Source organism: Peromyscus maniculatus, chromosome 23 (genome assembly GCF_049852395.1).
Source record: "Peromyscus maniculatus bairdii isolate BWxNUB_F1_BW_parent chromosome 23, HU_Pman_BW_mat_3.1, whole genome shotgun sequence".
Taxonomy (NCBI): domain Eukaryota; kingdom Metazoa; phylum Chordata; class Mammalia; order Rodentia; family Cricetidae; genus Peromyscus; species Peromyscus maniculatus.
In genome coordinates, this window is record NC_134874.1 from 16630432 (window position 1) to 16644992 (window position 14561).

A 14561-nucleotide genomic window follows, 5' to 3' on the forward strand; every position below is an offset into this window, starting at 1 on the left:
CTAAATGACACAGATATGGGCTGAATGCTTTTCTAGTGGCAGGGTTCAGCCTCCCACTCCACTGGGACAGCCTCGGGTGGCACCTTGCTCTCTCTCACAGGGCCGTGCATCCTGCTGTTCCCTCTACATCCTGCTGTTCCTTCTATCTAGATTTCTGTTCAAGTGCCACCTCCTCCGAGAGGCCCTCCCTGATTGACGGGCACAACCGCCTCTGATGATTCCCGCTGGTGGTACCTTTTTTTGAGCCCTGGCCCGTTTTGCCTGGTGAGCCTCCCTCTCCCACTGAGTAGTTCTGAGGGCAGGACAGCGCCTGCAACCTGAGTCCAGATCTAGGCACGGCTCCAGGCCGGAAGACTTGGTCAACAAAGGAGGACAAGCCTCCAGGAGCCACTATGAAGCTGGGGTCTCTCCCTCTGTCCAGCAGAGGTGAGGCAGATGGACTAACAGAGGTCACTTGTCCTCTGTGCCACCCTGCCAAGTCATCCGCAGGTATCTGGGATCCTGTGTCCAGATGCAAGGCTGGAGGCAGGCGGTGGCGGGGTGCCCTCCAGTCCCTGCCAGAACAGCAGGCAGAATGGAGGGGGAACCATGTGTCCAGCTCCTGTGGTAGATAACGTGGGACAGGGTGGGCAGAGCCCTGTCCCTGAATGAGACCGTCTAGAGCAGTGGTTCTCAACCTGTGGGTCGAGACCCCGGGAGGGGGAATGTCAAATGACCTTTTCACCAGGGGTCATCTTAGACCATCGGAAAACTCAGATCCATTACGATTCCTAACAGTAGCAAAATTACAGTTACAAAGTAGCAACATAAATAACTTTATGGTGGTGGTGGGCGGGGGAGTCACCACAGGAGGAACTGTATCAAGGGGTCGCAGCATCGGAAGGTTGAGAACCAGGTTTTAGAGAAACCCGACAACACCGGGTGTTGGGGGCTTCTGGAAGTGCGGGGGATGGGGGGGCGGCCCCCCACCCTGGCAACTTCCTTAACTATCTCCGTGCCTCAACTTTCTCCAGAAAATGGAGATCAAAGGCAGGCAAGCAAGCAAGCATTCACAGGCAGAATGAATTAAACACGGTGGTGAGGAGAAGTGCCATCTACACCCCAGGTGCCCCTCATTGCCTGGGCCCAAGTGGTCGTGTGTGCATCCCTGTTCCGTCCCTCCGGTCCCCCCACCCCCACCCCCTGCCCAGACACATCCGCAGAGGCAAAGACCACTCTGGTGGTCCCTGGAAGCTGATCTTGACCCTGGGTCCTTTGATCATTCGGTCCCCCACTGTTAGTGCCCCTCCCCGCCCCCACAGGTTGCTGAAGGTGCTTTTCTTGGAAACTCAGGTCAGGTGAGGGTCCCCGCAATAGCCCCGCTGGGGGGCTCAGAGTTCTTGCTGAGGTGGCTGTGGACCTAAGCCAGCACTCGGCACCACCGGGGTGGGATGGGGGTGACTTTTTGCAGGCTGGGGACCTTGCAGTCCTCACCCTGCCCTGGCCGGGTGGGTGGCCCGGGGCGGGAGCGAGAGGCTCTGGCGGAGGAGGGCGGGGAGGGGGCGGCGCCTGGGAAAGGAGGCTCAGCTGGCGGCTGGAGGCGTTTGCATCTGGAGCGGGTCTCAGTTGGAGCCGCAGGCCGCCGGAGCCTCCTCGTCTCCCCTCCGGCCCAGCGGTGGCGGGGACCCGAGCTGTTGGGGCCCGCGCCCCGCGCCCGCCAGTCATGGTGGGTCACCTGCATCTGCAGGCCATGGGGGACACGCGGGAGCAGAGCCGCGACGGCTTGCTGGACAGTCCCGACTCGGGACTGCCCCCTAGTCCCAGTCCTAGCCCGCCCTTCTATGCCCTGTCGCCGGGCACCCTGGACGCCCGTGCCACCACCGAGCCCCCAGGACCCAGTGAGGCACCAGCGGTAAGACTTGGGGACCGGGCAGCGGGAGGGCCATGCCGAAGCCAGCATGGTCTCCTCCCTCCTGAAGCGGACGTGGGGTGGCACCGGACTCACCAGGACCTACAGGCTGGGAGTTTCAGGGTGGGTGCTGGTGGACTAGAGTACAGAGTAATGTCCTGGTGCCCCCAAAGTCTACCACCTGACAAGGGTCCTGTTGTGGCCCTCTGTCCGTGGGTCCTGATCCTGCTCCGGCGGCTGCTGCCTCCTGCCCTGTTGACCCATGCCAGGGCTGCTGAATTTGTGAAAATGCAGCTCGGCCTGAAAGCCCCCATGCGCTTTGTCTTGTGGGTGTAGAAGTGGAACTGCCCTCGGAGTTGTGACTCTAGGGGCCGCTGGACCCGCTTTGCCTGGGTTGCTCTGGCCGTGCGGCAGAGGGAGCAACTTGAAGAAAAGCCGGCTGAACCCGGCATCCTAGGTGATACATGAACCTGTGGCGCGACCTGTCTGGCGTGATGGCCTCCACTGGGTGTGTGTGTTAAGGCCTTTGCCGCCAAGGTGTGTAGAGCCCAGGAAGTATTGGTGGCTCTTTAAGCAATGTCCAGCCTGCTTCGCGCTCCAGGCATTGACATAGTCCAGGGCACAGTTAGCTAAACTTTTATTTCAGTCTCCCCAAGTGACTCGAACATGCACGCACGCAGGGAAGTTGGAAGCCTGTCTTGAATTGACCTTGCATCTCTCTCTGGCAAGCGGTGTGTGTGTGTGTGTGTGTGTGTGTGTGTGTGTGTGTGTGTGTGTGTGTGTGTGTGGTGTGGAAGACTTTTAGGAGTAAAGACAAGTGAGCCATCCTGTTCTCTGGAACCTTGGGGACAGGCCAGCGCTCCTGCAGCCGTAGATCACCTGGTGTGGGCTGCGGGGTGGGGAAGACATCCTAGAGCGCCATTCTGAGGGAGATCGGAAAAGAAGGGACCGGGAAGATGTTGCTCCAATTCTGTGTGACCCAGAAACCTCCTTCCGCAGGGAGTTCTGGATGCTTCCCAGGCCTTCCGGGCCAGCCATAGGCACTGTGAGAATAGCATGCTGGGCTCGATAGCCTGCTCTGCCCCTGTTGTTCTTTCCTTTCCTGGCTAAGTAGGTGGCAGCGATGGAGCGATACTGCCCTGTTCTGTGATTTCTGTCTGGGCAGGGAAACCTGAGGCCACGGGGGCCCAGGTAACGGAGGACATCTGGCGTGTGGATGCCATTTTCCTCACGCCAGGGATGGCTCTCCCCATCGAGGTGTTTCATCCTTGCAGTCAGCCAGTGAGTGCCTGCTTGCCTCTGCTCTCCATTTTTCTGGGGGGAAGTCGAGGCACAGAAATGGTCAGGAGGTTGCCCAAAGCTGCCCAGACTAGAGCCAGGGAACGTGGTTGTAGGGGACATATAAACCTGCCCTGGTTTTCACTGCGAAGTGAGTTAACGACCTTTTAAATTTTTAAACAGAAAAACAAACCATGTAGCGGGTAGGGTCCAGGGAGGCGCTGCTTTTAATAAAGAGGAAGCAGTAGCCATGGCAACCTCGCCTCAGGTTTTGGGCCCCAGCTGTGGCCCTGCCCATCTGCCCATCTGCCACTTCCTACCCACCAGCGTGCCCACCTCCTTGAGATCCCATTCCTTCTGTGGTCTTTGGCCTACCAGCCTCTCTGTTTCCCTGCTTGGGTAACTCCTAGGCCCAGGTGTGGGTAGGCTGACAATTGCCAAGCAATGGATTGATCTGTTGTGTGGGATGCGTCTTGGGGCCCTGGTTTCAACTGTGCGAGGAAGAAGCTACACGAAGGTGGCCACGTGTCCCCTGGCTCCCTCCCAGCATCAGTTACCGCAGAGAACTGTCCTTCTAGTGGGGGTGGGAGTGGGGGGGGGCTACAGTCACCTCCTTCAGCAGGTGACACAGTGCCAGGAAAGACGGGCAACCACGTCGCGGTGTGACTACTACAGACAGACAGACAGACAGACAGGCAGGCAGGGAATGATGCCTCAGAAAACCAGAGCAAACCAGGGAGTGGATTTTAGTCATATAGGGCTGATATGTGTCTCAATCTAAGAAGATGGCATGTGCCAATGTCCTCTGGCAGAGCCCGGAGAAAAAGAGGAGGGTCTGGGTCAGGTCCTCTTAGTCTAAGCTGAAGCTGGAAACTAATGCTTTGGCTTTTTTTTGTTGTTGTTTTGTTTTTTTGAGACAGGGTTTCTCTGTGTAGCTTTAGTGCCTTTCCTGGATCTCACTCTGTAGACCACGCTGGCCTTGAACTCACAGAGATCCGCCTGGCTCTGCCTCCCAAGTGCTGGGATTAAAGGCGTGCCCACCACTGGCCAGCAACGGCTTTTTTTTTTTTTTTTTTTAAAATAACAGTACCGTGAGCTCCCAGGACCCCCCAAATTGGAGATCTCAGTCAGGAATGTAACTAAAAAGTACGTGTGAAGAGCACAAAAAGGGCCTTTTGTGTGTGTTGGGGGGTGCTGCTCTCCCATGTGGCTCCTGGAGAGCAAGATGTATTGGCTGGAGTGGGGGGCCACCTGGCTGCTACCTTCACCCCAAGAATGCAAAGCCATCAGGCAGGGCTGGATGAAAACAGACTGACCCTAGCTCTGTTACTCGGGACTCCAAGCTGGACTTCTGTACTAGGTGAGAAATATTAGGTGCCCCCCCCACCCCCGAATTCCATCACTGCTGTGGTGTGTGGGGCAGGTATGGCAGGAAGCCAGGTCCTGCTGGCTGAGAACAGGCTCCTGGCACTGATAGGCAGTTGGGGCAACTGCCCCCTACAGCTCCCCACCCCCCCACCCCTGTCTGGTTTTATTGCCCCCAGGGGGACTGTAGGTGGCTTTTGGGATCTGACCTGGGGGACTCTCTAGTGTTGGATGTTTGCTTAGACCACAGCGCCCCCCCCCCGACTCCCACCCCACCCCCCAAGCCTGTGTGTGGAGGTCGGGCTCATGGTTGAATGACAGGAGGCGACCAGCAGAGTGGGAGACTCCGCCTCCCCAGTTTCTCCTGGCCGATTCACAGCAAAGGCTAGCTTCAGTAGGGCAGGGCAGAGTGTGCTTCCAATGTCACTCAGAAGTATCTGGAGCGGCTGGCTTCCCCTTGCCAGGTGGGTGCAGATCTGGGCTCCGGTCCAAGTCGAGACGGGAGGGCATGGTGCGAAAGCTACTACTTTAGGGTTTGGCTCTCACTCTGAGGGCCTCTGCCTTTTCATTCCTAGGAAGGCTGGTCTGAGAGACAAGGGGGCTGGTGCCTGGAGTCGCCAATGGATAGATGGGCAGCTTACAAGTAGATGGACAATGGATTGACAGGCAAAGAGGCCAGGGCTCAACAGAGCCATGGCCTAGGTGAGGTGTCTGCTTTGCTTCCAGTGGACGGCCAGCCGGTCTCCACAGCCCAGCCCCCCTGGTTGGGGCATCTGCCGGGGGACGAGCCTCACCTGGAGCTGCAGTGTGAAAGAGCCAAAAGTCAGGCCACACCCTGGCAGGTGTCTAGGGAACCCACAAGCAGCCACCCTCTGGGGACAGCGTGACAGATGGGACTGCTTAGGATGGCCGTACCCAAGTACTGCAGTGGGCGGCTTAGACTATAGAGGCCACATTACCAGAATCAAAGCCTAAACAGGGTTCTCTCTCTGACTGGTGGAGACCGCGGAAGTCCATTCCTGGCTTCCGGTGGTAACCCATGAGCCCGGTGACAATCTGTGGCTTCTTATGACAAGGTGTGGCTTTGGGTGGGAACCCTTGGCTGGGGTAATCTGTGGTACCCTAGCTTGAGATGAAGTTACAATATCTGCCTCCGTCTTCACCTGACTCTGTTCTTGTGTCCTCCAGGGCGACCTCACACCTCTAGAGACGCCATGCTGGTTGGAGGTTCTACCATAACAGGGGGTTTAGGACTCAACTCTCCTTGTGGGGACAGTCAACATCACTAGTTGTTCTGGCTTGTGGTAGGGACCTCTTCTAATCGCACTGTTCTTATGGCTGTTTCCCACATTGCGCATCAGGCCATCTGTAGCCTACATTGGGCCCTTGAGGCTTCAGGGCCCCTTAGGGGATCTCTTGGATTTCTCCTAAGCAGGCAACATTTTCTCTTTGTTCTCACACTGCCTAGTGTGGCATACTGGAGAGCGTGAGGAAAAAGGCCCCTCTCTGGATTAAGGTTAGAGTCAACCCATGCCCATCACAGGAGCTCCTGGCCACAAACCTATTTGACCCGCAGCTAATGCCCATTAAGAGTTTAATTCCAACACATGAACTATGAACCAAAGGCTGAGGGGCCCCCAGCTGGACCTCTGAATAGGTGAGACAGTTGATTGGCTTGATCAGTTTGGGAGGCATCTAGGCAGTGGGACCAAGTCCTGTGCTCATTGCATGAGTTGGCTGTTTGAAACCTGGGGCTTATGCAGGGACACTTGGCTCAGTCTGGGAGGAAGGGACTGGACCTGCCTGGACTGAGTCTACCAGGTTGATCGCAGTCCTCGGGGGAGGACTTGTCCTGGAGGAGGTGGGAATGGGGGGTGGGCTGGGGATAAGGGGAGGGGGTGAGAGGGGGGAGAATAGGGGAACCCGTGGTTGATATGTAGAACTGAATGGTATTGTAAAATAAAATAAAATAAAATAAAAAGTTTAATTCCAGCACTTGGGGAGATGAGACAGGAAAGGAGGAAGGATTGATTGCTGGAGTTCCGGGCCCCATCTAGGGAGTGAGACTTCGTTCCAAACAAACCAGAAGCGGCTGTCTAGGGTGTCCTGCGGAAACCCACTTGACCCCTTGCCAAGTCTCCACGTGGCACCGTGTGTGGGAGGTGGCACACTCACGGACGTCCTGGCTGTCTGGTCCCTCCAGGAGCAGCCAGTGGGGCCGTCCCCCCCTCCCCCACCGATGGGTGTTTATTGGTCTAACGATTTCCACACGCTATGGCAGTATTTTAGCCCCACGACTGCACCCCGTGTCTTGCTCATCTAGGTCAGAACACCATCTGGTGGGGCTGTCTCTGTATAGCACCTCCTCTCTGCCACAGTACGTTGTCGCTCGCTGTGGCTTTGGGCTTCCCCAGGGTGCCAAGCCCCACGTCACCCCACCTGCCGCCAGCCATGTTTACCATTACTGGGCTGGGCGGTCAGTGTCCCGTTTTTCTCAGAACTTCAGCCCTGGTCCTTACCCTACCACTCTTATCTGCCCAGAAGACCAGTAGACCAGTAGTGAGCCAGCTGCCCCGGCCAGGAAAGGGCAAGGCTGGGGTCAGGGCAAGCTTGGTGGTGGTGGTGGTGGTGGCATCTATTGTAGTCAGTAGAAGGTGCTATCGGGGGTGATCTCTGCCCTTAGCCTTTTCTTCCTCTCCATCCTGGTGTCGCAGAGCTGCAAGCGGACAGCTCAGGTCACAGATGCATACCTGCAAGCCACAGCTGGAGGTCTCAGCATTTACCTTAGATGTTTATGTGTGCCATGTACATGCCCGGTGCCCACAGAGACCAGGAGGCAGTGATCCCCTGGAACTTGAGTTAGGTGTTTGTCAGTCACCATGGGGATGCTGGGAACCGAACCTGGGTCCTCTCCAAAAGCAGTAAGTGCCTTTAACCACTGAGCCATCCTACGGCGCCTTGGAGATTCTCTTTAGAAGAGTCTCCCGATCCCTGGATGGCCACCTTTCTGGGAGTTTCTGTGCTCCAGGGGGCCCAGCAAGGCAAATACTGTGGGGTGTGAAGGCCCCAGTGCATACAGCACCTGGGGCTATGTGTGCCCTCCCCCCGCCCCCCGCATGCCCCAAGGGTGCTAGAGCCCCACCCCCCACAGTCACTATGGGGCTGTAATCCAGCTTCTGGTGGTGGTGGGGGGCATTGTCTTCCACCCCGTACAATTGGACTTTCCCTGCGGGCTCTGCAGGCCAGCTGGGTCCATGGGTTGTAAGGCAAGACATTCTCCTAACAACCCTTGGCCAGGGTCTTGCATGCAGAAGCCTTCAATAGAGTGGCTAGTGGCTGCCACCCCCTTCCCTGGGGGTCTAGCCCTGGAACCCTTGGGTATGATGTGCCCAGCCGCTCTGCCCCCAGTGGACAATCTGAGCTCTATTCTCTCAGTGCCGGCAGTGGGTACTCCCTGTGGGCCGCTGAACTGTTTTTCCAGGGGGGCCCCTTTGGAGAGCTGTACCACTCGGCCTCCGTCCATTTGAATTGGGCTCTCTGTTTGACTGGCAGAGCCCTGTGGGACGGCTGGCTGATCTGGGGCTGCTGCAGGTCGGCCAAGGCCCAGGCAGTGGGGTTGGGTTCCCTCTCCGTCTGTCTCCAGGTTCTTTTGTAGCCCAGCGTGGCCTCAAACTTTGCACACCCGAGGTTGGCCTTGAACTCTGATCTTCCTGACACCACCTTCTGAGTGCTGGGGTTACGGGCGAGCACCCATTTATGGAGTTCTGGAGGTGAAATACAAGGAAGGTCTCGTGCATGCTAATGCCTGAGCTAGGTGCCCCAGGCCAGCGGGAGCAGGCTTACTCAGGGTGTATTAGGCTCTGTAATGCTCTGTTCTGAGGAGAATGCATCCGCCTCTGAACCGAATGCTTGCTTCTGAAGTCTTAGCCTGTGTTCATGTCCTCCCTCTGCGGCCACATGGGACCTAGTGCTGTGCCCAGGGCACAGCAGCTACTCAGCAAACTTACCTTGTGCATCTGGGGGAAAGGTAAGCTGCCAACAGCCACTCTGGTATTCTTTCCATAAACACCTCACCCGGGAGCTTTGTGACAGGGGGTCAGTGCCAATGTCACTCGATCCTGAGGCTGCCTGGGGTCCCAGGGGAGCCAGATGCTTCCATCTGACCCAGGCACTATTCCACCTGGGTGCTGGTGTGTGGAGACCATCATCATCACGCCCCACCCTCATGGGGTCGTGCAGGCAGGCATGTGGGCATGTCTGTCTGACACCCCCGTTCTCAGTCCTGGGGGTAGTGTACAAATCCTGATTCCCCTTCCCTATCTCCACCCAGGCCACTCCCCTCTTCCAAAGTCCCCCGGCCCTGGAGATGAGGCCCCGTCTGCTGCCTGTGTTCTTTGGGGAGAGCATCAAGGTGGACCCAGAACCTCCACATGAAATCCGGTAAGTGGGCCAAGAGTAAGGTGGGTGGACCCTACCTAAGGGAGGATCTTGCTCAACTGTGTGAAGGGTTTCTGCCTGTGAGAGCCAGGGTCTGCCAGGCTCTGGGGGCAGAGCAGCCAGCTTGGGTCTCAGCAATTCTTACCCTCTGGTGCGGCCTGCTCTGGAGGGCACCCCCCCCACACACACACTCCCTGCTTCTGGGTGTCAAACCAGAAACTCGGCGTGGCACCGAGGTCACTGACCGGTCCCTCTGAATGGGGGGAGTCACCCCACCCCCAGCCTGGCCCAGGAGGGGCTGTGGGAACTTTCATAGGCTTTCTAACACGGCCAAGTTGGGAACAGACCACGGGAAGCACTTGCTCTGTTCTCTCACGTGACCTTTGTCGTAGTTAGCCCCTGAATACTGCGGCGTGACCCAACAACACAGTCCTCCATGGTGACAACCCAGTGCCACCGCCTGAAACAGCATCCACCATCCCAACTGTGTCCTTCTTTTTGGTCTCCCCCTCCCCCCAATTGAGGGTCCAGCTGTCTGTGCCGTTTGTCACTCTTTAGTCTCCCAGCTGAGACTTTGACCCTTCAGAGTCAAGGTCAAGAAGGGGGTTCTGGCCGGGTGGTGGTGGCGGCGCACGCCTTTAGTCCCAGCACTCGGGAGGCAGAGGCAGGCGGATCTCTGTGAGTTCGAGGCCAGCCTGGTCTACAGAGCGAGATCCAAGAAAGGCGCAAAGCTACACAGAGAAACCCTGTCTCGAAAAACCAAAAAAACAAAAAAAAAAGAAGGGGGTTCTGTGTAAGGCTGGCCACCGAGGGTGTGGCATGCAACTCACCCCCTTCGTTCCTTACTGTCCTCCCCAGCTGCAACTCGGAGGTCACCTACGCCTCGGAGAGGTACTTCCGCGACAAGATCTTCTACGTCCCGGTGCCCACGGTCACAGCCTACAGTGAGACCATCGTGGCGGCACCCAACTGCACATGGCGCAGCTACCGCAGCCAGCTGACCCTGCAGCCTCGGCCGCGCGCCCTGCGCTTCGGGAGCACCGCCATCATCTTCCCCAAGCTGGCCCGCAGCTCCTTCCGCACCACGCTGCACTGTAGCCTGGGCCAGCCCCGCCACTGGTTCTCCTCCAGCCTGCAGCTGCAATGGAGTGGAGGCCCCGCGCCCAGTCCCCACGGCTCCGATGTACTCTGAGGAGCCCAGGCTTGGTGGCAGAGGGTGCAGGTCCTTCTGGGAGAGGTCCCCGGAAGACGGACGAGGGGCCCGGCCTAGAACCTGGGCCCCAGGAGGAGACACGGAGCCCCGTGGCCTGCACAAATGAGCGTGTGGCTGCTCCTGGCAGCCTGTCCCCACCACAGGCTGGGCCTGAGCTCCGGCCTAGAGGATTCCGTGAATGCATCTTTCATTACCTTTTATAGCTGCCAGGCTGGATGGGCAGGGCCAGTACAAGAGCAGGGCCAAGCATGTCCTGGTGTGCCCTCGAGGCAGAGACAGCCCTGTGTACCACAGGGCACAGAGGACCCAGCCTCAGTAGTGGCCTGGTTCCTAACCTTGTTCTCAGAGAGGGTCGTTTCCAAAACAGGCCCTTCAAATATGCTGGTCCCAGCTGAGAACCCCAAGTGCGGAGGGCTGAACTAGCTTCCCTTGGGCTGAGCTGGCAAAGACTGTGGCCTCAGACTGTCCTGCAGGGCAGTCCCAAGGGTCCCCACAAGACGCATTCCCGACTAGCTTAGAACTTTTGAGCCTCCATGCTTTCTGGCAGGTGGCCAGGGAGGCTTCAAAGCTAATGATAGGACATTGCCAGCCCCTGCCTATGGCCGACTCTGGACTCGAGGTTCCGATCCCGGCTACAGACTCAAGAGAAACCGTGGCAGCTTCTCTTGGCCTCTCACTCTTACCCGGGATGGATCCTACTGATACCACAGTTTCTGAGCACCCAGGCTCACACCCTTGCATCTGGGGTGCAGTGAAGGAGAGCCATGGTTTTGGCTCTTGCCCACAACCTGATGCTGCCCCATGGTGCCCAGGCTAAAATGACTACCCCCACAAGTCCACTGAGAGATGTCCTTCCGGCCTCAAGTCTCCAGTAGCTGGAAACCTGCCTGCTGCCCCTGTGGTGGCCAGCGGAGGGAAGGGACACCCTTCGTGGGGCAAACAGAACCCAAATGACTGCGAGATTCCCCTCTGTCTATACAGCTTATCAGAGGTGCCTCCTGGGTAAAGAACTTAAGAGATTGGTGACTTATCTTAATAAAACATACACAGCCAGGATGTCTTCCATTTCTGAGGTGCCCCTGGGACGGGGCGGGGGAACCCCACTTTTCCTCCCACTTAATATTAGTCTCTGAGGGACCCTGGCTCCCCTGCTCCTGAGGGACTGAGAGGAACTAGAGTCACCACGGGTGCCAGGCTCTGCCTCTTGCCCCCAGAGCCTGTGATCCAGGCAAGGGCCCGACCACCAATCCACGGTCACAGGCACCAGTGGCTTTCCACACTAATGGCTCTTACCTGTTGGAGAATACAGGGTGCCCAGGCTGCCAGCTTACAATGTGGGGAGCTTGGGGAAGCCCCACATCCTAAGTATCCCCCCCTCAGCAGTTTACCTATCCTGGGGTCACCTAGGGGACCTGGAGAGAGGGAGAATGGGGTGCCAGGTCTGGGTAGATCCTGCCCCAGCCCTTGGGGCTCTCCACCCAAAGGTCATGTTCTAAGTAGCCTCGCCCTAGGATGCTTTGTTAAAGGGTCTTTCACTTGGCCTCCCAGCATCAGGGAGGGAGGACCCTATAATGGCCCGAGGGTGGCACCCGCCCCCAGGGTGCTAAGATTGACAATAATTGGAAACTGCCCAGTGCCTGTAGGCACCTTTTTGTTTTGAGATGGGGTTTCACTATGTAGCCCTGGCTGTCCTTGAGTTCACAGAGAGCCGCCTGCCTCTGTCTCCCAAGTGTGCCCACCACGCCCAGTTTGCAGGTCACTTCCTTACGCTGCAAAACGGGTGGGTGGGTGGCATCTGTAGCACCCACGCCTGGAGTCAACTTAATGAATCCCATTCTCACCAGCCAGACTCGTGCCCTGGCCTTGCGCCCCACCCCCACCCCCTGCCCCCGCTTCCTCCCTAGGCAGGAATAGAGAGCCTTGGTCCCCTGTGGTCACAGTGTCCCGGGAAGGTAGAAGGTGTGGGCTGGGGACTCTGGACGTCCTGATGGAGTTGACACCCGGGACCCCGCAGCTCCCTGGAGAATCAACACCTTTGCCAGCCATTTTAGCTTCATTTGGCATGGCCTCAGATCCTGGGACCCGCTGCCAAGGATGAGGGGCGTGTGTGGCCTTCTCCCCTCACCCTGGCACCCCAAACCCCCCGTACCTTTGTCTTGTCCACAGCCGAGAAAGAGCATTGCCACTGGGTGGGGCAAGGCTTCCGTTCCCACCACACCCGTTCTGTAGATAGGCAGCCCGGTGGAGAGACGCCCCCAGGCGTCCAGTGGCTGCTGAGGGGACTTTCACCTGAGGGGCCTTTCACCACACCACTTGCCCTCGAGTCTGGCTGACCTACCTTGGAGAGCGCTCCATCCCATGCTTGGCCCCATCCTTTCTCGTCACCCTCCTCATCACGGTGACAAGCCCAAACCAATTTAGAAAACCAGCCATGGTCTTTCTCACAAACGCCTGGTCCGCGCTCTGGTTCCCAGTTGTCTCTGGCTAGGCCTTACCTCCTCACTTTGCTCACACAGGCTGTTTTCTTCCAAAGCCTTGCCTTTTTTCTTCAAGGCTGTCACTTCCGGGAAGTCCCCCTGACTGCCCTGGTCTGTGTGGTTCCTGAGTCACGCACGACAAGGGAACCAGGGCATGTCAGCCTTGTGGACAGAGCTCTCCCTTGGGGAAGGGGGTCACATTACATCTGGCCTAATGCAGGAATAGCTCTCTCGGTGTTAAGAGACCCAGAGCAGAGAACATGGGGAGTCCCTAGAGAAGGGTGTGCCCCCAGTTGGGACTTCTGTTTGTCTAAAGCATCTTCCTGGGAGTCAAGGATGAGAGAAGTCACGTGAGCCTCCATTTTAAAGATGGAGCGAGGACAGGCTGCTCACAGATAGGAGACAGAGAGAGGGCACACAGAATCCACAAGCTCTGCCTCCATGCCTCTGTCACGGTCTGGGCCTCAGAAACAAAGGAGAGACATGGCTTCGGGCCTGAGAGGCAGAGATGGGGCTGGGCTCTAGTCTGGTAGCAGTCATGGGACATCACACCAGTGAGCTGGTGTGGTAGAGCAACCTGTCTGCCCAGGTAGAGCTGGCTAGGTCCAGGGGGAGGCCCCCTAGCGCCACCTGGCTGCTGGATTTCGTATTGCAGCCTGGACACAGGTTAAGGCCCCTGTGCTCAGTTCAGACCTGTGTGGTGGCTCCCAGGCTTCTGCTCACATCTGCTCCTGGAGTTCACAGGAAGGACTTGGGAGCCCCTGGAGGATGCAAAGGCCTCTCCCCACTCCAGTTCAGACACTCCAGGTGGCTGGCACTGGGGTCAGCAATACCCACCTCCCGTGGCCCACATCCTCTCCCCTCCCTTGACCGCTGCCCAGGGGAGGTGTGGCTGCTTAGGATCCCCCTGGCTGCTCTCTGCTATGGGATCTCTTTCCCTCAAGCAGGACCCACTCACCTGGCAGCAGAGTCAAGGTGGGTTCCATTCTTGGGACCATCTGTCACAGCATCCTTGGCTGCCTGGGTTCTGAGCGGAGGAGAATCGGGGCGAGGCTGACTTCCTAGTCTCAGGCAGACACCTTGGCGGGAGTGTGGCAGGGCTGAGCTCGTGGCTCTCCCAGGTGTGAGAAACTCTTTGAGTGGGTGACCTCTGGCCACCATGCTTCAGCCAGTACCATCCCCAGGCTGTGGCACCCAAACCCGCCAGCTGCAGGGGGAGGCTGAGTGAGCTCAGCCCAAGTCAGTGCTGGGAAGCTGAATGTGATGGCGGCCTCCTCTCTCGAGTTAGGCAGTGGGCACCAGAGGCCTAACATGCCAACCCTGTACTCAGGAAGTCCCCCATGCCTCCGGCACCCAGTGGCCAAAAGATGTCTCTCTCATGCCCTTGCCGACCGAACCCTCAAACCAGCTCTAGAGACTGGTGGTGTAGGACAGGCTAGGGGACAGCAGCCTGGGTGGCCCAGCAGGGCTCCTCTGTGCAGAGAGCATGTGCAGGTGGGTATGGAGGGCGCCAGGCCGCAGGTTCAAGGCTGAGGCAGAGCCCGTAAGCCGTCTCGGCTCTGCTGTGGGAGGGAACTCTTATGGTTGGTTTTAATGTCATCTGGTCACAAATTGGATGAGTAGAGAAGACTCTGACGTGGGAAGGCCCACCCTGATGGTGGGTGGCACCTTCAGGCGGCAGCCAGAGACAAAGCATTGTCAGGAGGAAGATCCTCTCGCCCTCTGCTTCCCAGGTTGCTCTGCTCAGTGGCTCTGCCCTGCTGACTCCCAGGAAAACGAGGGTTTTTAAGCCTTCATCACGCAATAGGGACGGCAGGCACTCTAGCACTTCCGGGCTCCCAGATGCCAGACCGCAACTACAGATGCATGTCGTCTTGTGGACTCGGTAACTAAGCGTCAGCAC

General features: G+C 57.9%; 1 protein-coding gene across 1 annotated transcript; it reads left to right on the top strand.

The window, feature by feature from the left end:
* Nucleotides 1–1595: 1595 nt before the first annotated feature.
* On the top strand, nt 1596–10292 carry Rflna (refilin A). Its single transcript, XM_006970831.3, has 3 exons — nt 1596–1891; nt 8862–8971; nt 9827–10292. The coding sequence occupies exons 1-3, from the start codon at nt 1703–1705 to the stop codon at nt 10158–10160; spliced, it is 633 nt and encodes a 210-aa protein (XP_006970893.2). The 5' UTR covers nt 1596–1702; the 3' UTR covers nt 10161–10292.
* The last annotated feature ends 4269 nt before the right edge of the window (nt 10293–14561 follow it).